The sequence below is a fragment of the Miniopterus natalensis genome, chromosome 18 (genome assembly GCF_054644295.1).
Source record: "Miniopterus natalensis isolate mMinNat1 chromosome 18, mMinNat1.hap1, whole genome shotgun sequence".
Classification (NCBI taxonomy): Eukaryota; Metazoa; Chordata; class Mammalia; order Chiroptera; family Miniopteridae; genus Miniopterus; species Miniopterus natalensis.
In genome coordinates this window covers 12090547-12112792 of record NC_142098.1, presented here as the reverse complement: position 1 = coordinate 12112792, position 22246 = coordinate 12090547, and the positions used below count along the sequence as shown (strand labels likewise).

Here is a 22246-nt window from a genome sequence, read left to right as displayed (position 1 = left end):
AGTGCGTGTGTGCTTGTTTAGAGGCTCAAAGTCTGGACAGTGCAGGTGGGTGGCCACTGTCCCTGGCTCTGGGTCTCGGGGCCTTACTTCGGGCTACGCCAGACAGAGGCCAGAGTGTGTCTCTCTCCATGGTTTTCTGGGAGTGCCAGTACATACAAGAGACCCTGGAGGGAAGCTGGTGTCCCAGCCACAGGTGGTGACTGGACTTCCCTCAGCCTCTTTGGACTTGAAAAGGTGGAAGGGACACACCTGAGTAAGTTCCGAAGGGCTGAGGGCTCTAGGGATTACAATCGGTCACTCACAGTGATTGGGGCTCCAGCCCGCCCAGGGGGCCCTGCGCCTCGGTGATGGACCATCTTTCTCCCCTTCTCTGCCCTGTAGACTGTGGCCTGATGGACACCTGGTATAGACAATGAGGGAAGAACTCGCCTCCCACACCCAAGAGGTGACCCCGGAGCAAGGCCCAGATGACCCTACGTGCCGGAACGATGCGGCTGGCCTGCATGTTTTCCTCCATCCTGCTGTTCGGAGCCGCAGGCCTCCTCCTCTTCATCAGCCTGCAGGACTCCACGGAGCTCGCCCCCCAGCAGGTGCCAGGTGAGCCCTTGCATTCGGCCCTGCCGCCTGCTTGCCCTCCAAGGCTGCCCTGGTGCCAAATCTGTGCCGAGACCCCTGGCAGGCAAAGGAGGGGTCCTGGCCTCTTCCTGGCGGGCATCAGCCTCAATATGGGGAACACTGTACCTGGTGTCAGACTGCTAGCCTTTGGGCTCTGGCCTCTGACCTCTGACCTCTGGCCTCTTGGTCTCTAGCCTCTGCACTCCTTTTGGGAATGATGGCCAGGCTGCCCATCTCTCAGCTGGTTGTTGCCTTCAGTGAAACTCAGATTTAAGGAGGAGTCTGCCACCTCTCCACATAATCTGGGTCATCAGAGGGTGAATGATGTCTCCTTTAACCCATGTCTCCAAGTGGGACTCTTTCTCTGTCGAACCCTGGGGACCCCTTGAATCTAGCCCCTCTGGCCTGGGCAGAGGGATTAGGGGTACCTCCTGGCTTTTTGAGGCCGAGTCTACTCCTGCTGGCGCCCCACCTGCTGCCTCCCATCCCACCTGTCTCTGGTGGCCCACTGGAGGGCAACCCTCCCTGACTGGCAGGTGTCTGCTGGGGACTAGGGGGATGGCAGTGAGGGGAGAGCAGGATAAATGGTTCTGGAGCCTTGGGCAGGTGGGATGTGGAGAGGGGAGCTCGGGCAAGGTGCCTGCCTGTGGGACACAGCCCCTGCCCCAGAGAACACAGCAGGATTGGAGGGCAGCAGACACAGGGCCAAGGCCAGGGCTCGCTCAGCTTTGGAATGAGAGGAAAGCACCATTGCCAGGCCCAGCGTCTCTCAGCAGTGGTCCCGGGGGCCTTGTTGGGGGGTTGTCCATGAAGACACCCATGTGTTCTGTGCTCTAGGACATGGGGAGGAGAGGAGGCTGGGCGCTCAGGCAGAAGGTTCCTACGCCATCCCTGCCAGCAGCACACAGGATGGGGGCAGAGCACTTCCTGGGGGCACCTGGCCCTCAGAGGGGCACAGGGTCCTCAGGCAGGCAGCCTCCCCCCAGCCACCCTCAGCGCTGGCTGGCTCACACTCTCGGGGTCGAGTGTGGGCCTGTAGGCAATAGGTGGGAAGGCAGAAGGAGCTCTAGGAGGCCAGAGTTAAGAGCCTGGGCTTGGCGGCTGCTATCAGAGGCCCTGCGGGGGAGGCCTATGAGTTGATTCTTTCATCACTGAGTCAGTGAGAGGCAGCCAAGGCCGTGTGTCCCAGGAGACGGCAGCCAGTCATTGGTGCTGACTCACGCCTGGCTGGACCCTCACAGATGGTGGCTGTCACAAGTGGGTCTGGCTGCTCCCCAGCAAGGACATGTGACCAAGCTGGCTCCCCTGTGGGGACTTTGCAGCCTTATGTGAGATAATGACTGTGTCAGCCAAATCGGGCCCCACAGGGCAGCCCGCTAGGACGAACTGAGAGTTGACCCCGCAGTGTGTATTATCTGTGAGGAAGCAAGCTCCTGAGAAGGGGTCCTGAAACACACATCTGTGCTGCGAGTCTGTGCGTGTGTGTGCTGGGGCGCACACATGGGCAGAGGGTCCTCATGGCTGAGGTCTGAGGTCTGTGTTCTGTGGACGAGCCTGGGAGAGAGGGAGTGTGTCTGTGGTGTCCAGCAGGGACAGGGGCCATACACCATCCGTGGTGCACTGTAGGGGAAGGTGCTGTATCCCTGGGATTTCTAGGGTGAAGTGGTGAGCCGGGCGGGGGCTGGGGGCTGGATCTCGGAGGCTGGGGCTGGCAGGGTGTGAAGGATGGAAGGGAGCTGAAGCTAGCATGCCCTGCAGCCACGGACCACGTGCGCCCGGCCGATGCAGGCAAGGAGCACGCTTGGGTCCCGAGCCGTGTTCTTCTGGCTGTAAATGGAGCTCGACCACCTTCGCCACACGCCAGGTGATGGGCAGCCTTGACACTTTAGGTAAATCACATCAAACACAGTCATAAAACTTTAAATAATGCTTCCGTTACTTTCCCTGAGCAAAGTGTTCCTGACACAGGCTGTTTGTGTTGATTTGTTACAATTCATTTATTCTTTCCCTGTACTTCTCACAGCAGCCTAATTGTGATTCGGTACCCAGAAAGCAATATCAAAGTAATTTTCCACAACATTAGTTACAATTTTCTTCTGATCTTTCAAGTGAAACAATCCCATCCTGTTGGCTTCTCTGAGCATATAAACCTTGATTACATTTATCTGTTGGAAACCAGTGCTTACAAAGTGTATGTATCCAGTTGCATGGGTGGGTGGCCCCAAGGGCCCTGGACGAGCCTTCTCTGGGTGGATTTCTGCCCGTGGGAGTTGCAGACACGGGAGGCTGCCCTGCCATCCAGATCCAGCGAGGCTGAGGGGGCGGGGGGAGCTACAGAGGAAATTCTACGCAGGCTGCTCCGTCTTTCCCAGTGGCAGAAAGTTCCCTGGGAACAGAGTCACTGGCACCTGCTGTTGGTGGCACTGACCAAGGTGGGAAGGGGGAGGAAGACAGGTGAAGATTTGGAAACTAGCTTGAGAGGGTGCGCTGGAGCTCTTAGTTACTTGTGTTCCCTCAGGGTTGGGGTGTCATTGAGATTTCTCCCCTCAGCTACCAGGTGTTAACAGCAGCTGAATTTCTCAGGGAGCAGTCAGCAAACATCACCTGGCTCGTGCATTAGATGTAATCTTATGGAGTTGCCAACTCTTGTAAATCAAGCCATATTTTCAAAAACATTTGCTATATTTAAATCAAATCTTTTGAAATGTGAATCGCTGCCAGTTAACCTACCTTCAGTCTAAGATTAGATTTCCTTGTGTATCAGAGAATTCACCTATCCAACTTTTTATTTTTCAATATTGCCAGGCTCTGAGGCCTCAGGAACCTCTCTTGACCCAGAAGACTAGACTTGCCCCTTTCCTAAGTGGAAGACTCGGAGAGCATCCCAACACACTGGCCCTGGGAGGCGGGAGGCAGGCTCCACGCCCATGGCTGGGCAAACTCAATGTTTATTTTTATGAGCTGCTTTTCTCTTTCTTTCTTTCTTTCTTTCTTTCTTTCTTTCTTTCTTTCTTTCTTTCTTTCTTTCTTTCTTTCTTTCTTTCTTTCTTTCTTTCTCTCTCTCTCTCTCTCTCTCTCTCTCTCTCCCTCCCTCCCTCCCTCCCTCCCTCCCTCCCTCCCTCCCTCCCTTTTTTTTTTAATGTTTTTAAATCCTCACCCAAGGATATTTTTTCCATTGCTTTCCAGAGAGTGGAAGAGAGGGGCAGAGAGAGAGAGAGAGAGAGAAACATTGATGTGAGTTGCCTCCCACACACTCCCTGCCTGGGGCTGGAGATCAAGCCCAGGACCCTTCCGTCCACAGGCCTACGCTCTAACCACTGAGCAAACTGGCTAGGGCTGAGCTGCTTTTCTTTATGAACTTTTTATTACGGAGAGTTTGGAACACACAGAAGAAAATTAGAACAGTGCAATGAACCCCATGCCCCGAGCACCCCCGACGTGGTCAGGCTTGCCCCATCCACATCGCCACCCACTTCCCTCCTGCTGTATGATTTGGAAGCATATACCAGGTGGAATGTCAATTCAGCTATAACTATTGCAATATATTTCTCAGTGTAAAAGAGAAGAGTTCTTTTTTTAACATTCAACAATTTTTAATGTCAAATATCCAGCCGGTGTTGGATAGCTTGTTGTCTCACAAATACTATAAATACCTTTATTTCCAATGTTTTGTATTCAGAACTCAGGTCAGGCCCACACACTGCAGTTGGTGGGGGAGTCGTTGAATCTCCTCCGCCTGTAAGATTCCCTCTCCATCTTTATTTGTCTCTTGCTATTTGTTGGAGGAAACTGGGTCACAAGTCCTGTAGAGTTGCCCACAGTTGGGAATTTTGCTGATTGTGTCTGCTTGGTATAGTTCAATATCGCCTTCTGTCCTTTGTCTTCCCTATAAGTTAAGTAAATTAGCTGTTCAATCGGATACAGATTTGGTTTTACCTTCTTTCTTTGTCCCCAATTCATATGCGGTACCAGGTCCTTCCTTCCGGAGGCGCACATCTGCCCGGCCCTCCTCTGTGATGCCAGTTGCCTAGGTCCAGCCATTCGGTGGGGCTGCAGGATTCCACGTTCTATTTTATCAGCCCTCATTCTTTTAAGTGGGATGGATTTCGTTTTAATGGGATGAAGTGAGTCGTAGGTAGTGACCCATGAAGCCGAAGTGACCAACTGGTTGATTGGCTTATTCATTGATACATTAAAAAATTGACTTTATGACACAAATTCTGTTGCGAGCACACTATAAATCGTTTTTCTTAATGTTTGGTTTTTGTAGAGTGAGTTGTCTGAAAGTGGTGTAACTCTGCTTCCCCAAAGCTGTGGAGTTGTGGGTGGTGGTGCTGGGGGCTGGGGCTGGTACTGGGGTGTTGGGGTGGGAGGGCAGCCGCCGTGATGGGAGATCCCGCTCAGGGGCCCCAAGTGCAGGCAGAGGGGACTGGGCAGCTCGGATGATGTCTCGGTCTGCAGCCTGCCCCAGGTCATTCCTTCCAGGGCACAGGGCCTTCAAGGGTAATAATAATAACAACCAACCTCGGGGCATGTACCACACGCCACGTCTTGTGTTAGCACTTCACATGTTTTAATGCATGTGATTCTTATAAGCAATGACTATTCACATTTGCAGGCAGGTGCCAAGCACTCCCTAGGGTGGACACACCACTACCGATGTGGTGCACGCTCTCAGGGATTCGCTCGTGACGGGCACTGCCGCAGCTCTCTCCATGTATTTGGCATTCATTTAATCCTTTCGAAACCCCATGAGCTAAGTGCTGTTACACCATTTGACGGATGAGCCCGCTGAGGTAGGAGAGGTTAAGAGCTGTGCCCAAGGCCACTCGCTTTGGGCTTCGGAGCTGGCTGTTGCCCGCCGCACCTGCTGCCTTCCCAGCAGCCGTGATGCTCAGTGTTGCCTGGTGCGGGCCCGGAGCAGAGCCTGGGCAGAGAGAAGAGCGTGGATCGATGTTTGGAGGCGCGAGAGAGTGCGGCGTGGCAGGAACTCCCAGTGGGTTCGGGGCTGGAGTGCGCCCTGCGGATCTAGACTCGTGGCTGAAGACACAGCCAGGCTGGGGCCCGGGGAGCCCTTGGAGCACTGCGGAAGAGCAAGCCTCTCCGCAGGTCACAGGGTGCTCGGGATTCTGACGGGGGTGGCTATTAAAAGGCCCTCTCTAGTGGCTGCATGTAGGCAGGAGAAGAGGAGGGGACAACCACAGGAGAGCAGCCGGGAGGGGGTGAGTGAGGCCTAGGGTGAGCGGGGACGGCGTGGGGTGGATTCAGGGCATCAGGGGTCAGGTTCAGAGTTGGATCCCGTGGGTGAGAGGGTGTGGAGGGTGAGGAAGGCAGCCATCTCCGTTCAGGCTGGCTTCCACGTGGGTTTCTGGCTCTGGCAGATGGGGGTCAGGGGTGCCACTCACTGGGGCAGACATACAAGACAGGGAGTGGCCGGGCAGAGGGGCTGTAGACTACACATTCTGTTTTAAGCAGATGGCATCTGAGATGCTTGGTAGGGTGTGAGGAGTCACTCTATAACTCTTCCGCTCAGCACTCCAGCCCCATAGACCTCAGAACCAGGCGAGAGAAGTAGGAAGCCCCCGACTGCCCCACCTTGCCTCCACCCACATCTTCATTCACAGGTCATACACCCACTCCTTCCCTCTCACACACCTGAGGGCAGAGTTCTCCTGGCAGGGTCAGGAGGGCTTCTTGGAGGAGGGGATTTGTGAGTTTCTTGCAGAAGCAGTGAAGTGGGCTTGAGTGAGTCTGGAATTTCTCCCCGGAGCACACACTGATGAGTGTCTTGCCCAGTATCTCACAGCTAGAAATCGACAGAAACAGAATCCTAACGCCATGGGCCTGACCAATTCCGGGGGGCCTGCTCCAATCCCCTGGAGGCGGGGTTGTGTTGGCTGGAGGCGGTGTGGCCCTCACTCTCGGTGCCACAGTTACCAGGGACACACAGCCCTGCCTGTGCCAGTGATGAGGCTACACTGCAACGTCAGAGGGTTTGTCTTGTTCCTACAATGACCGTTTCTGTCCAGGTGTTTACCCTGGGAGCTCTGAGCGCACACCACCGGCCCAAGCCCGGGGCGGGCCAGGGCCACAGCGTAACTGCTGCGAGGCTCTAACAGCTCTAACATCACCTGTGTGAGGCTGATGGGGGAGATGGAAACTTGGTGGCCATCCCTCCTTGGCTGTCGGGGGAGGGGCAGCCTGCTGGGTCGGGGTGTCCAAGCCCACGGTCCTCTGGGCCAGGGAGCCAGCCCCTCCAGTTTCCGTGGAGCCCCGGCCAGCTGGGTTTTATTGGAATCCTCTCTGGACAGGTGGGTTTTATTGGAATCCTCTCGAGTCTGTTTCCTGAAACCGTTTTCTAACGGCATTGCGGAACATCATATATATTTCCTACAAACCTTGCAAGGCTGACACTTCCTTGTTGTGACTGTGAATATCAGAAGTGACATGTAATTGCAGTGATCCATCCTGTTAAGTAGCTAGCAATCTATCATCGCAAAATCAGCAGGGCTGGGCCTCTCGGAACCTGGTGTTTCTAGGCAATTCAGCCTCAGTGAGCCGAAGCTCTTGCCAAGTGCCGCTGGGCTCACGAGGCCGCTCTGCCCTCCCTCCACTCGCCTGTCTGCGGCCACAGCAAAGAAAGTGTGCTCTGCGGAAACCATCCCCTGCTCTCATTCTCTGGAGTGCCCTCTCCTCGTCACAGCATGCGCCAGGCTCTCAAAGTCAGGCTGTGGGTCAGGTGCCTGTAACAGTGCCCCTTCCAAGCGTGGCCCTTGGCTTCCTCCCCCCTCCTCCTTGTCATCTCCAGCACAGCTTTGTGGGGGTTCTTTCTGGTGCCATGGAGTGGTCAGTGAGCTGGAGCCCTGGTGGGTTCTGTGTGGACAATGTGAGGGTTTAGACAGAGAGGGGACCGGGGATGGCCTCGCCTGCCTCGATGGGGTGGACGCACCGAGGCAGGGCCTGCACATTTGGGGGCACCACTCACACTGTGTTCTGTGTTAATTCTCGGGAAGTGTTGACTTAAACTGCACTGTGAAGGGTGTCCCCTGGAGTTGTGCAGAGGGCAGTACTGGTGCAGAGGGAGACATGGGGCCCCCACCTGGCAGTTGGCCAGTGAGTGACATAAAGGGGGGCGGTGTCAGATATGAGCCCTCAGGTGTGGGCACCCGGAATCCAGTGGGTTTGGGGGGCCCTTGGGATGCTGGCTTTGGGCCTTTTCTGATTGTGTGTTGAGCGGCAGGGCTTCATGAAGGATCCTCACTACTACCCTCCCTGGGCCCTGACCTCGGCACCCACCGTGGGCCCCATCTCTGCAGTGGGAGTTGACCTGCCACAACCCTCTCTCACCTGAGACTGGGCTGCTCCAAGTGGGAGCACCCGCCCTCAGCTCCCTGCCTCTGCTTCCCTGGTGTTGTCTCCATTTCCTGGGTTCCTCTGCCCTCCTGCAGGGGCCGAGAACATTTCCCTCCTCCCTGCAGAAGATGCCCTGAGGGTCTGCAGCCAGAGCCTCTCTTTCCTTTGGTGCATTAAAATCTGCTAAATGAAAAATAATGAGCGTGTAGGAACTAATAACGGGAATCACCTAATTAAATTAGGAAACAGACATCATATTGCTGTAATCTGAAAATTCATATTAATAGAAAATGGTCCCAGAATTGTTATGCTAAAGGTTCCTAGGGGTGGGGAAATTAAAGAGGAGAGCAGAACAGAATATTGGGACAATTATATCCAATAAGAGCAAGACTTGGGTTTTAAAGGAACTAAAGTAAAATGCTAAAAATAGAAGACAGGATCATCGGGTGGCTCTAATGAAGTAAAGGACAGAAATGGCTTTGAAAGCCATGGAGCTCCACACATGCGTGACAATAATTTTTAAAACAAGACAATGTAATTAGCTTCAATGAGCATGGAACGTAGTAGCAGTTATCGCTGTTGGCGCCTGACACTGTGCTGCATTTCACCTTCCTTCACCCTGTGGGGCATCATTGTCCTCAACTTAGACTCAGAGAGGTTAAGTCAGATGCCCAAAGTCCTGCAGCCAGAGTGGCCCAGGGCGGGTTTCAAACCCAGATGTGCCTGACTGGTTACAAAACTTTCGTTGGGCTCACTCTGCCCTCGCCTGTTGCTACTAGTTGAAGTCATGGTCTGCATTTCTTGTATTCTCTGTTTTTCTACCATTTCCTCAATGGGCATTTCTTGCTGACACCCCGCCGATTTCGGCAGCGGCCGCCTCCCTGACCCCAGCCCCAGGTTGCTCTGGTGTCTTGGTTAATGATGCCCACGCGAAGCCTTCTGAAATTACAGTCCAGCTGGAAAACTGGGTCTGCCATTGTGTCCGGGCCTGGGTGGGAGCCGAGCAGGGCGGGCAGTTCCGATGCTGGCACCGGTGCCCGGAAGACCCGGTTTCAGGTAGTGTCTGCACCAAGGCCGATTGCTCCCCTGGGCCCCCCACTCAGGGCGTGAATCGGGCTCTGTTCACCTGCGACATGAGTCATGAGTCCGCAGGCCCAGAGCGGGGCTCAGGTGTGGGCTGACCCCTTTCCCACTCTGCCAAGCCCAGAATGAATTGGAGACACCCCGAGAGGAGAGGAAAGATCTCTGTGTGAGATGCCCCAGAATTACTCTGCTGGGACTGCAGCTAGGCTGGCGTTGAGCCCAATGTTGGGGTGGTGCTGGGGAGGTATTCCAGACCGGGGTGGGGGGCTGCCCCCCACCTCCCCCACCTCTCTCCATTCACTGCTTAGGCATCTTTAGCAGAGCCACCTGACATTAGAGCCCAGCCCCCACCGAGCCCAGGAGATCTGCCAGGAAGAGCGGAGGGCAGAGCGGGACTGCAGCCCCGAAGTGGCAAGGACCCAGAGGGGCGGCCCCTTCTGCCTGGCTGGCCTCCCTGCTCAGCCCCACTTGGCTTGTAGTCTCAGGGCTGTGGGATGGGGGGTGGAGGGGTGGGCTCAGGACACACAGGGAATCAGAAGACGACGCTCACTGCAGTGTGGGGGGGTCTGTAGAACCCTAGCCCAGGCGTCGAGGCCCCACCCACCTCCCTGCCATCCTACGCTATTAACGCAGGCAGTGGAGACACGGTTCTGTGCCAGGACAGGGTCCAAGGACAGGACCGTTGCTATGGTTGCTGTCCTTCTCCATGGCCACTAGGCAGTTCTTGGTTTTTTAAATCCTGAAAAGGTCATGGTGGTAGTTATGACAATGGAGGCGCTGAAGGGCTGGATCTGGAGGCTGATGCACTTCTCCTGTTTATGGTGGCACATTTCATGTGGCTTTAGGGTCAATGTGGGTGTTCTCCTTCCCAAAATATTTGCAGTAACTTGGGAGCTCAGGCAGATCCCACCTAAGCCAGAAGCTCACAGTTACACATCTGCTGATATTTTCATTATAAATCTTATTTCCCCAGATTGTGGCTCTGCAGAATTAATTTGAATCACGGTGGAACTCAGTGGACAATTCTTTCATTCAAAATGTTTATTTATATGGGAGAAACAGCTAAACTTAAATGGGTCCCGTTGCCCCCGACAGCCTCTGCTTGGGGCCCCCTGCCCGGCTAGCTGTTCTGACAGAGGGTCAGGAGCACAGGGGTCTCCCATTCTCACGGTCTGGGACCCAGGCAGGAAGTTAGGGTGCCTCTCACTGAGCGAGCCCTAAGGCTTGGCCAGAAGTCCTAAAGACCACCTATAGGGTACCTGGTTCCATCCAAGCTCCCCCTTCTCCCCAACTTGGTTGTCCCCAAAGCAGGTCAAGGGTCTAGGGTCTGGCCAGTGGTTCTCAGCCCAGGTAGGCTCCTAGCCTGGGTTGGACTGAACCTCTCGCCACATTTTGGTTGTGGGTCCTGTGCTTTGTCCTGTGAAAGGCAGCGGGGAAAAGAGTCTGGGATTCCTCCCTCCCCCCAGAGCTGCCATTTCTGAATGCATTCGACCTTTGCCCTCAGAGTCTGGGCCAGCCCGGGGGGAGGGTGATGAGGGGGGATGTCAGTGGCAACCGTGTGGGGTCTCCAGTTTACCAGAAAATGCACACTGAGTGGGGTCGGGAGGGGAAGTGGACAGGCAGCCCCTGGGTGGGCAGCTGCGTGGCTCCAGCCCAGAGATCTGTGCTGGGTGCTGCCCAAAGTGGCCAGATCCTCCTCTTCATTTTTTAAAAGAAACTAGGAATCTGTAACATATTTATGTGAAGTCTCCTGATTTTTAAATGGCAGCTCAAATTTTAGGTGTTTTCAGAGTCGGACAATAAGTCATCTTGGTTGGATGGGCTGGAAGGAGAGGGTCTGTCCAATATCCCAGCCTCCCTCAGGCTGAGACCTGCCCCCCACTCCCTGGGCATCTCTCCCGTCAGTCCCCCCACGACAGAGAGGTGGTGGGTCCCCCTGATGAGGAGGGGACTCCTTAACTTTCCAGCCCCAACAGGACTGCATCAAGCCAGACCCCAAGGGAGTCATGGGCAGAGCCCTCCCAGGTGCCTGCTGACCAGCAGGGCCTCCTTCTGGCTCAGAGGGACAGGAGCCCTGCCAGATACCGTTCACTGTTCACTGGTCAGGCATGAGACCTGGGCGCCTAGAAGGTGACTGGTCAGCAGAGGTGTGTGGATGGGCAAGGGCCCTGTGGGGGTCTGGGTGGGACACACAGTGAAAACCTCCCTTCATTTGCAGTTATTCATATGCAAATATCAGCACCCCAGAGCAAGCTTTTGTTGCTGTGACTAAAGGATGAATCATCTTCCTGCAAGGGTGGGCCCTTCACCAAGGAGCTGGGGAGTGGGCTGTGGGTGTCTGTGGAGTGCACTTGGGTGTAAATAGAAAATGATTTCCTGTTTCCCACAGTGACAGCACGTCAGGGACAGCTGCACTGGCCTTTCTTCCCCTCCTAGGACACTTGTCTGGGGCCAAGCCACCAGGGATGTGAATGGGACCAGAGAGTCCCAACAGGATCCTGGAGGCGGCACCTCAGAGAGTGGCTTGAGCAGTGATGAGGTAGGGAGTGCTGAGTGCCTACTGTGTGCCGGGCACTGCACTTTACGTGCCTTACAAATATTCTCCCACAGAAGCCTCACAGCACCTTGTCTCCATTTTACAGATGGGGAAACTGAGGCATGGAGAGGCAAAGTCATTTGCCAAAGATTATCCAGCCAGGAAGTGTCAGTGCCTAAACTAGAACCTGGGTCTTCAGATCCTAGACACACAGGGTCTTATGGTGACTGACAGCCACTCAGAGCTGTAAATGCCACACTGTGTGACACTCGGTGTTGGAGGGCAAGCCTGGGGCCAGCACGGCACCCCCACACTGATGTCTGGGGCGTGCTTCATTTCTGTGCATGGCAGACGTGTTCCAACCTGTGCACGTGTGGGTGCTGGTGAAGCCACGGGACCTCTGTGAATCTGTGTGCATGTCTGGCTTTCATTCACAATCGCGTGAACGAGTGTGTGTGTGCACAATCATGAGCTGTGTGCATGCCTCGGGCTCACAACTCACGTGGGAAACATTTCCCATTGAAGTTTGGGTTTGGCTGCTCCGGGTGCACACTGACATTTTAACCTGCCATGAGCAGGCTTGGGACACAGGGCCCAGGATGGGGCAGGTGACTTTGGCACCACAGTTGTAAGCCGCAGAAGTGGGTGAGGAATTGCCATTTCAGCATGAAGTCGGCAAAACCAGTTATTGTAACCCCCTGCCTGAGACCTGGGCAGACCAAGTGATGAAATTACATTCGTAATATTTCTGGCCAAGCGATCGCTGCTTGAATTAGTTCCTTCCCAGAACCCAGTCAGAAGTAGCAGCAGTAATTAAAGGATTTTCTGGGCTTAAACCAAGCCTGCTTGCCAAGCAGGTACAATATACAAGGGCTTTCGAAATGTGTATGGGCCTTGTCCCTTCCTGGGGAGTGAGAGGGAGCGACAGTCAGTGACAGCAAGAGGACCACAGCCAGGAGGGGGGGGTGGGTTGTTACTGCTGGGGCACTTTCCCACTTGCACCTGTTTATTTCAGAAATGTCTATGAACCCCACCCAACCTGGTTGGGCGCTGGGATTCTGCAGAGGATGGGACCATGAGGTCCCCGTTCTAATTGAAATCAGTGACCAGGGGGATAGGGGGTTCCTGGTATCCACCCCCGCTCCTGCCCAAGCAGGGGTTTCGGCGCTGTTCCCAGGAGCTCTCGACGTCCAGAACTGCCTCCCCCTTCCATTCTGCGGCTGTAAACTGGGTCTGCGGCTGAGACCAGACTGGGACTTTGGCCGATCAGAGAAAGAAAGGGCATTAGCGTGGCTTGACCCTATCTGACCATTCCCGTGTCCTAGAGAGTGAGGGAGCCAGGCCCAACAGCCAGCACACCAAAGTGGGGACCACCAAGCCTGTTTCGCATTTCTTCCATTGGCTTCACTGAGGGCAGCACACAGCCTTTCTCGGGGAGTGGAAAATGCCAGAATCTCATGAAAGCAAATACCAGCAATGTGGCCAGTGTGGGCTGACTGAGCTGATGTGCCCGCCTGCCCTGGGTAAAAGGGAACCAAAAACTTTTTTGAAACTCAGGAAGAATTTCAGGAGCCAGAAAAAGAGAAGATGAGGGAAGTGGGGAACTCCAGGAATGCCTGCCGCAGGGCATGGGGCTAGGGCCTTTTTTTTTATTTTTATGTTTTTATTGATTTTAGAGAGGGAGAAAGGGAGAGAGAGAGAAATATCCATTGATCAGCTGCCTCCTGCATGCCCCTGACCAGGGATTGAGCCTGCGACCTGGCATGTGCCCTGACCAGAAATCAAACCCCGAAACCTCTTGGTCCCTGGGATGACACCCAACCAACTGAGCCAGAGCAGGCCTTTTTTAAAAAGCTTTATTCAGTTAAAATTTACATGCCATAACATTAATCTATTTTAAGTGTACAAATCAATGATTTTTAATGAGCTTACGGACCTGTACAACTATCACCACAATCCAATTTTAGGATATTTCCATTGCCCCCCAAATCTCCCATGCCCACTTGCAGCCACTCCCAGGCAACCACTAATCTACTTTCTGTCTTCATTTTGTTTTTTGAGCATTTCACATGGTGTAATCATAAAATATGTAGTCTCGTGGGCTTTTTTCACTTAGTGTAATGTTTTGAAATGTGTCATGTTACAGCTTGTGTTCGTGGTTCACGCCTCTTTATTGCTGAACAGCATTCCAGTTTGTGGAATTTTGGTTTATTTGTTCACCGCTTGGTGGACATGTGGATTGTTTATACTTTTTTGGCTATTATGACTAATACTGCTATGAACATTCACACACAAGTCTTTGTGTGAACATATGTTTTTATTTCTCTTGGGTAAATATTTTAGGTTGTATAGTAAATTTATGTTGAAATTTTAAAGAAACTTCCAAACTGTTGACAAAATGGCTGCACCATTTACATTCCCACCAGCAAAGCACAAGGCCTCCAAAATCTCCACACTCTCGTCAACACTTGTTATTATCTGTCTTTTAAATTATAGCCATTCAAGGGGGTGTGAATCGGTATCTCCTTGTGGTTTTAATTTGCATTTTCTAATGACTAATGATATTGAACATATTTTCATGTGCTTATTAGCCATTCAAATATCTCTTTTAGTGAATAATCTAATCAAATCTGCTCATTTTTTAAATTGTTATTTGTCTTTTTATTGAGTTGCTCTTTATTTTCTAGATCCAAGTACTTATTACATTTGCAAATAATGTCTTCCATCTGTGATTTGTCTTTTCATTTTCTTAATGGTGTCTTCGAAGTGCACAAGTTTTTAATTTGAAGTACAGTTCATCAATTTTTTTCTTTTATGGATCCTGCTTTCAGTGTTGTATTTAAGAAATCTTTGCCTAACCTAAAGTCATAAAGATTTTCTCCTATGTTTTCCTCAAAGTTGTTATAGTTTTAGCTCTTATATCTACGTCTGTGATCTATTTTGAGTTCATTTTTGTGCTTTGTGTGAGATAATGGCCTAACTTCATCTTTTTGAGTGCGGATATCCAACTGTCCCAGCCCCACTTTCTGAAGACCATCATTTCCCCCCATTGAATTGCTTTGGCACTGTGGTCAAAAATAAATTGGCCATAAATATAAGGGTTTTATTTCTGGTGTCTCAATTTTATTCCATTGATCTATATATAAATCCTTACTCCAACAGTACAATGTCTTAATTACCATAAGTTTATAAAAAGGACCACACACCATGAAGTCAGGAAGTATAAGTCCATTTTCAAGATCATTTTGGCTGTCTAGGCCTTTGTAAAACCATGTAAGATTCCATGTAATTTTAGGATTAGTCAGTTCCTGCCAACAAAAAGCCTGTTGGGATTTTGATTGGCGTTGCATCAAATCTAACATCAATTTGGAAAGAATTATTCTCTTAACAATATTGAATCTTCCAATCCATGAACATGGAATGCCTCTCCATTTATTTAGACTTCCTTTTGTTCTTAGCAGTATTTTGTAGCTTTCAGTATACAAGCCTTACCCTTCTTTTGTTAAATTTATTCCTAAGTATTTTATTAGTTTTGATGCTGGTAACTGAGATTGCTTTCTTAATTTTATTTCTGGATTGTTCACTGCTAATATAGAGAAATACAACTGATTTTTCTGTATCAATCTTGTACCCTTCAACGTGTTGGTTGATTTTAGTAGTTCTTTTTGTGAATTCCCTAGGCTTATTTGCCGACAGCAGGGTCATGTCTGCAAATAAAGAGAGTTTTACTTTTTCTGATCTGAATGCCTTTTTTTTTCTTTTCTGATTGCACTGGCTAGTACAATATGAAATAGAAGTAATAAATTCTGATCTTAGCGGGGAGAGCATTTAATCTTTCACCAGTAAGTATAAGGGTAGCTATTGGATAGGTAAAGATGACCTGTACCGTCTAAGGAAGTTTCCTTCTACTGCTACTTTGTTGGAAAAAAAAATTTTTTTTTTAACATGAATGGGTGGTGGGTTTTGTCAAATGCTTGTTCTACATCTACTGAGACGTTTAGGTGATTTTACCCTTTATTCTGTAAACATAGTGTATTACATTAATACATCAGTCTTGCATACTTGAGATAAATCCCACTTGGTCATGGTGTATGATCCTTTTTATACATTGTGGGGTTCAGTTCGCTAGGATTGTTTTGGGGATATTCTGAAAGATAGTTGTACATCGTTTTCTATTGTTGAGATGCCTTTGCCTGGCTTTGGTATCAGATTAATATAGCTGTAATGTCTATATGAGAAAAGGAGGATCTCAAATCAATAACCTAAGCTTCTATCTTAAGAAACTAGAAAAAGAACAATAAACTAAACTGAAAGCAAGCAGAAAGAAGGAAGTAATAAATATTAGAGTAGAAGTCGATGAAACAGAAAACAGTAAAAGACAAAAGCAATGAAACTAGAAGTTCGTTATTTGAAAAGATCAACAAAATTGACAGACTTTTGGCTAGACTTAGCAAAGGAAAAAGAGAGAATACACAAATTACTGAAATCAGGAGTGAAAGAGGGAGCATCACTAACGAGGATGAGAGAGCACTATCAATACTGCAGGTCTCCGCCTGAGCCGGGTGCTGAGCTGGAGGGCGACCTCTGTGGATATTGCTCTCACAAGCCGTCCAGCCTCTGCCCGGTGGCCCAGTTTGCCTGGGAAGGTCCCAGTTTACGCTGTGGCCCTGGTATAAGTTGTATCAGTGCCCCCCTCACCCTCAGGAGTGGCTTCATTTTTACGATCAATCGTTGTATAGGCATACTTCCGTACAAAGAAAAAATTAACCAGAAAGAATGGGGTATAAAAAAATAATGGTAAGGAAATAAATTGTAGGCATGTAGATAAATGTGAACAAGTACTTACTTTAAAAATAATAAACAACCCTAATTTGGGGAGGGGGAGTTTAGGAACTGTAATAACATGCAGGTTTAGATAGGGGACAGTAATTGGAGTTAAGAATTCTAATATCTTTATCTTGTTAGGGAGGAAAATAAGGGTGGTAAACTTGGGCCTTTATTTTAAAATAAAGCTGACCACTGGAAGTTTATCTTCTGAACTTCTGCACTGGCCTCTCTCAGTGTAGCCCCACCACTACAGCTGGGTACCTGTTTAATCACCTCCTAGTCACCTCATTAGTAAGGGGTCGCCCCCCTTGATTGTAGGGATGACCAATACTTAGCACTGGACAGATGAGCCCCACAGCAGTGGATTAGTCACATGAACTGGCAGCCTGGGGGAGCAGACACCACATGTCACACACATCACATGGAGAGCAAGCAAGCAGGGGCTGTAGAGGCAGGTTAGCAGTATCAAGAGGGTGGGGTGACACCCTGGTCCTTGCAGGGAGGTGATATTGGCTTGTCTGAATAATCCCATGGGCTGGGAGGGCACTGAAACCTGCTACCAGGGGTAAGAAAGAACTGCCTTCTGTCCCCTTCTGAGGTTGTTTGGCTAGGGGACCTCATCAGCAGGAGTTCGGCTGTTTGAGGGAGGCCTCCCAATTTCACCAGATGTCCAGGAAGCACATGATATTGGGCCTTAATTTAAGGCCTTTCACCATAGCAGCAGACTGTCCCAATGGAGAATAGAAACGCCTCATCCTGAATGGGGGCAGCCCTGAGCCAATGTGAGCCAGACAGGAGGCTCCTTGCTCAGCCTCAGAACTGCTCACCCCAGCTAGGGTGCTGGCACCCTGCTCTACTCCTGCCCTGGTCAGCCTCTGCCCTTCCACCCTGCCTGCCCATCTCTCTCTTTACCACCTGTCCATCCTCATATACAGGCACATGGTATAGAAACCCATAGCCCCAGGGCCTGGTTTGTGACTCCTTCAGAACTGTCCTAGATGGAGACTGTCCAACCAGTGTGGACCCTCATGTGGACAGCAGCCAGGCCTCGGTGATGAAGCTCTGAGCTCACATTGGGGTTTCTGGCACTTGCACTCCCTGCCTGGATAGGTAACTCCAACCTCCCCTGGCAAAGGCCCTGCATTCTTGACCCATTGCTGCCATTTCAAGAACCAATGTAGTCAATGGGTGGGTGAAGTGAGGTTCCACTGGCCACTTGTGGCTTCTTCTGGCTCACAGGGGTCTGTGGAGGTGCCACATATCCCAGCATCTGCCTTCCCAGGGGAGGAATGGGTTGGTCACCCCGGCGGGCACCATTGCTTGGCATACTAGGTCAGCAGTAGCAGTATGGCAGGCTCCCACCTCAGTGGTATTGGACACATTCCCTCAAATGCCACCGTGGCATGGGCAGTGTGCTGGCGAGGCAGCTGCCTCCCCCGTTCCCTCCCTGGGGTCTCCATTCCTCAAGGTGTGTAGCTACCAGGCCAAACCCAGGCATTTCAAGTTGTGGCTGGAGAGGCTGGGGTTGGAGTTCTGAATCTGCTGTTTTTCTGAGCTACAGAGCCTGGCTGAGGGGTGCAGGACTTGGAGAGAGCAGCCTCAGAAGTCCAAGTCCAATGCCAAGGCTTCCATCTCCGTTGCACCAGGAGGGGCAGCTGCTACCTAGAACAGTTCTCTACCTGGGCCGCTTGTCAAAATCACCTGCGGAGGTGTTAATGTTTAAAACCTGGTGTCCAGGCTGCACCTCAGACCAATCCAATCCACGCCTTAGGGGAGGGACCCAGGCAGCAGTTTTCAAAGCTCCCCAGGTGACTCTACTATGTGAGCAACTTTGAAAGCCTTTAGTTCAGAATAGTGCTTCTCAGACCTTAACCTCACTACAGGTCACTGGGACCACTTGTTAAATGCAGGTGATGATCCAGCAGGTCTGGGTGGGGCCCAAGATTCTGCATTTCTAACAGCAGGGCTTATACTTAGAGCCCTGCAGCTGAGAGTGTAGCTCTAGACACTAGCACCGGCTACATGTGGGAGCTTCCTGAAAATGCAGACACTCCAGCCTGGCCCAGGTCTACTGGACCAGAGTCTGCATTTTACCGCGATCCCCAGGTGGTCTGAATGATGAAAGGCTGAGAAATGGTGGTTTAGGAGACTTTACTGGCCCAGCAAGTCTGAGAAATGGAGGGTGCTTTCTAACCTCATCAGGGGTCGCAGGCAAATATCTCTTTGTCATCAGAATGACAGAGCCCAGGCTTGGGTCCTTCCAGCTGGGTAGCTCTTTTAATTCTCTCTCTCTCTTCTCCTACCTGTTGTCTGCTCTGGGAGGGTACTCAGCTGGCCGCGCCTCTCTCTTTGCCCTCCCCAAGCCCCCTGCTTTAGCCTCCCCCTTGCCTATTCTTTCCTGGTACGGGGCTCTCACTCCAGGCCTGCCCCACGCTGCCCCAAACCTCTGAATTGCGCCCAGGCTTCCGCACAGCCTGCTGACTGCACAGCGCTCTCTCAGCACAGCATCCCCACTCCGCCCCACCCTGACAGACCCAGCCAGCCCCTCCCTCCACTGGCCCGACCCTAGTACCAAGGTCGCGTCACCTCCTGGACTCATCTGCTCTGTTTTCATGTTTGCCCTGTTGCCCTCTGAGCTGCCCCCCTTCTCCAGCCAGTGAAGAGCTCCAGCCCTGCCCTTGTACAAGTCACTTCCTAACATGCCACACCCTGGGCCTCCCCTTCCCCACTCATTGGGGCTGCTGCGGTCAAGGCCAGGGATGTGCTGTGACCAGCCTGAAGCTCACAATCTATTGTCTGGCTGTGCTTTCCCCTGCCTTGTCCCTGGTATGATCTGAGCCTCCGAGAGCTTGGACCCAGGCCCCCACTCCCAGGGGTAGGTAACGTGGGGATCTTCGCTGGGCTGCTGCAGCTTCTCCTGACAGCCGGGGTCAAGGAGACACAGAGGACAGGTTTCTGCACTGACAGTGACAGGCCTTGAGGGAGCACTGACAGTGACAGGCCTTGAGGGAGCATTGATAGGACTGTGATTCAGGAAATGAAGACAGGACTTCCCTGGGACTGTCTGCTCTGCATCCCAGCACACTTCTGGTTGCCTTGGCAACTCAACAGGTTCAACTTCTTTTCTGGGCATCTGTATCTGTTCTGGCAGGAGGTGATAGGGCCCATGAAGTGTGCAGGTCTTCAGGGGGCAGACACTTGGTGCTCAGGATGACTCTCCTCCTTGCTGGGTCAGCTGTCCCTGGTTGTCATCTAGCTACCTTCACGACTATATGATCGTGTCCATCCTCCCACTCATCTGCCCATCCATCCATCCATCCATCCATCCATCCATCCATCCATCCATCCATCATCTTTTTGTCTAGTAAGCAGTCACTGACCACCTGCTGTGTCTCCGCTTATGCTAGTTTCTGCAAACAGGTATGTGAGTTCCTCACCCTCCAGGTCAAACAGGAATCCTCTGTGGGCTCCGAGTTATCCGAGCAAGCAGAGAGGTCAGGAAGTCCACGGCAACTTTTTTACCTGGCACGCGTGTGGGCCCATTTAGAAGATATTCTCAGCACATGCCCACCGCAAGCCTGCCTACCGCCTTCTGCCAGACCCTTCTTACATACCTGCAGCTGCGTGAACGCAATCGCCGCCTCCTGCTGGAATCTCTTTTCTCTCACCTAATGCTACGTGGTAGACCTCTTTCCACGTTGATACATAGAGTATAAAAGGGGTGAACCCCTTTCAGCAGCTTTACGGTATTCATTGTAAAGATGCTCCGTTGGTTCATTTCACCAGCTCCCTACTGATTTATGTTTAAGCTGTTTGCGGGTTTTTGGCTAGTTTATGAATTATTTTTGTTCCCTCTAGGGTCACCTTTTTCTGCTTCTTTTGGTCTTGCTTGTGCGGGAGGCTGTCCCCAGATGCCTGGTGACCTTTAGTTACCCATTCATTGTTGAGAGTGGGACACCAAATGCCTGACTGATGTAAACGGGGACCGGGCTCTATGCACATTGTGCCACAAGGAGTTGGCACCTTCCAGGAGCGCTCCAAGGAAGAGTGGACCAGTTTGCTAGCTGCCACGAGCCGCCACAGACTGGGGGGCTTAAACAATGGGAATTTATTCTCTCACAGTCCTGGAGGTTAGAAGGCCAAGCCCGAGGTGTTAGCAGAAGTGGCTTCTGAGGCCCCTCTCCTTGGCTTGTAGACGGTTCCCTCCTGGAGACTTCACATGGTCTCCCCGCGTCCGGGCGTGGATTTCCTCTCCCTGCAAGTGCACCGGTCAGGTTCAATTAGGGCCCATCCTAATGACCCACTTTAACTTAATTACCTCTTTAAAGGCTCTGTCTGGAGTCACATTCTGAAGTCCTGGGGGTTAGGACTTCACCATTTGAATTTCGGGAGGACGCAGCTCAGCCCATAACTGAGAGATTTGCGACCTCCAGCCTGGGGGGCTCCTGGTGGGGCAGGCTGGGTCGGGAGCCTGGGGCGCTGGCCTCTGTCCCTCTGAAGGCTTCCAGTTAATCCTCTTATTTCCCTGCTGCCCAGCTCTCCTCCCAGCCTGAGTGCCGGTCCTTTGTCCTTAGCGATTCCCGGGAAGGGTCATGTCCCATCTCCTGCTAGGTAGGGGCAGGTTGGGGGGGGCATGTCAACCTCCGGCTTCAGTGAGGCAGGTCGGCCCTCTACACGCACCCCTTCACCTGGGGCATCGGTTACCTCGCTGCACCCACTTTCCCATTTCCAAAAACTTGGAATCTGGCACCTGCTGCTGTCTTCCCTCCAGGTCTCTTTATTCATGTGAGACTCGGTTTTATTCCCTCACTGTCGTTACGCTGGGATGTTGGGAGGAAGGTGAGATAAATGTATATGTTCAGTCCACTGTGTCCTGCGGGGACGCAGCTGGGACACGGAGAGAGCTCAGGCCCGGTGGATCCGCGGGGGGGCTGTGCCACCTGAGCTTGGGAGGGCAGAGACGAGGCTGCAGCTGGACCTTGGGGTCTGCCCTTTGAATCCAGAATCCCTGCTGCTACTCAGAGACAGGGAGGGAGGCTCCCAGGCCTTGGTCTGCATGGGATGGGCGGGGCGGGCTCTGGACCCCAGGCTCCGGTTCCCTGGGCCTGGAACTTGCCTTGCCTGCCAGTCCCCTCTCCCCCTGGTGATGTCATAGGTGTGACACTCCAGAGCCAGAGATAAGGTGGGCGTCTGACACCTCCAAAATAATACGTGTTTTCTAAACTGTCGCTGAAGCTGCTAAAATGTTTTTTGGGTTTTTTTTTAACCATTGGCACTTCCCTTAATATAAGGCAAACACCTTCTGGCACTGGGTGTGGGTCAGGTGGGGGAGGGCTGGAACTGGAGAAGCAGGATCAGAGCATCTCTGGGTTTTGGTGTGTGTGTGTGTGTGTCCCTGCTCCCCCCCCCCCCCGCGCCCAGGCACAGGGGGAAGCTACTGGGGAGAGCAGGCCTGGGGGAGGGCCCTCTGCCTGTGGGTGGGGCTGCAGGACAGGCAGGTAGGGGCTATAGAGCAGTTGCAAGATATCCATGGTGATGCTAATCTGTTTTTAGTCCTGGTTGAATTTTCCCTCCCAAGGTCTCTTGGTGTCCTTGTGGGTGTGAGCTTGTGCCTGAGGACACACTCCCCATTTCTAACTGGTGTTTTGGAAAGCCAGAGCTCACCAAGGAATTGTTCTAGGGAAAATGACAGAAGGCCAGCTCTGAAAGAGGCGAGGCAGACTCAATGTCCAAAGCTGAAAGGAATGGGAGTTTGCCTGAGGCTAGGAAGAGATAGGTGTTTGGGGTCCCTGGGTAGTAGTGACAGGACTGTGGGGGACACCTGGGAGACTG

The 22246-nt window shown here is 52.0% G+C and overlaps 1 protein-coding gene across 1 annotated transcript in view; it reads left to right on the top strand.

Moving 5' to 3' along the window:
- The first annotated feature begins 425 nt into the window (after nucleotides 1-425).
- Nucleotides 426-22246, top strand: part of CHST8 (carbohydrate sulfotransferase 8) — a 57837-nt gene continuing 36016 nt past the window's right edge. The window contains exon 1 of the mRNA XM_087827096.1: nucleotides 426-597. Within this exon, the coding sequence (XP_087683222.1) occupies nucleotides 468-597 (130 nt within the window). The 5' untranslated portion in view covers nucleotides 426-467. The remainder of the gene's footprint in view (nucleotides 598-22246) is intronic.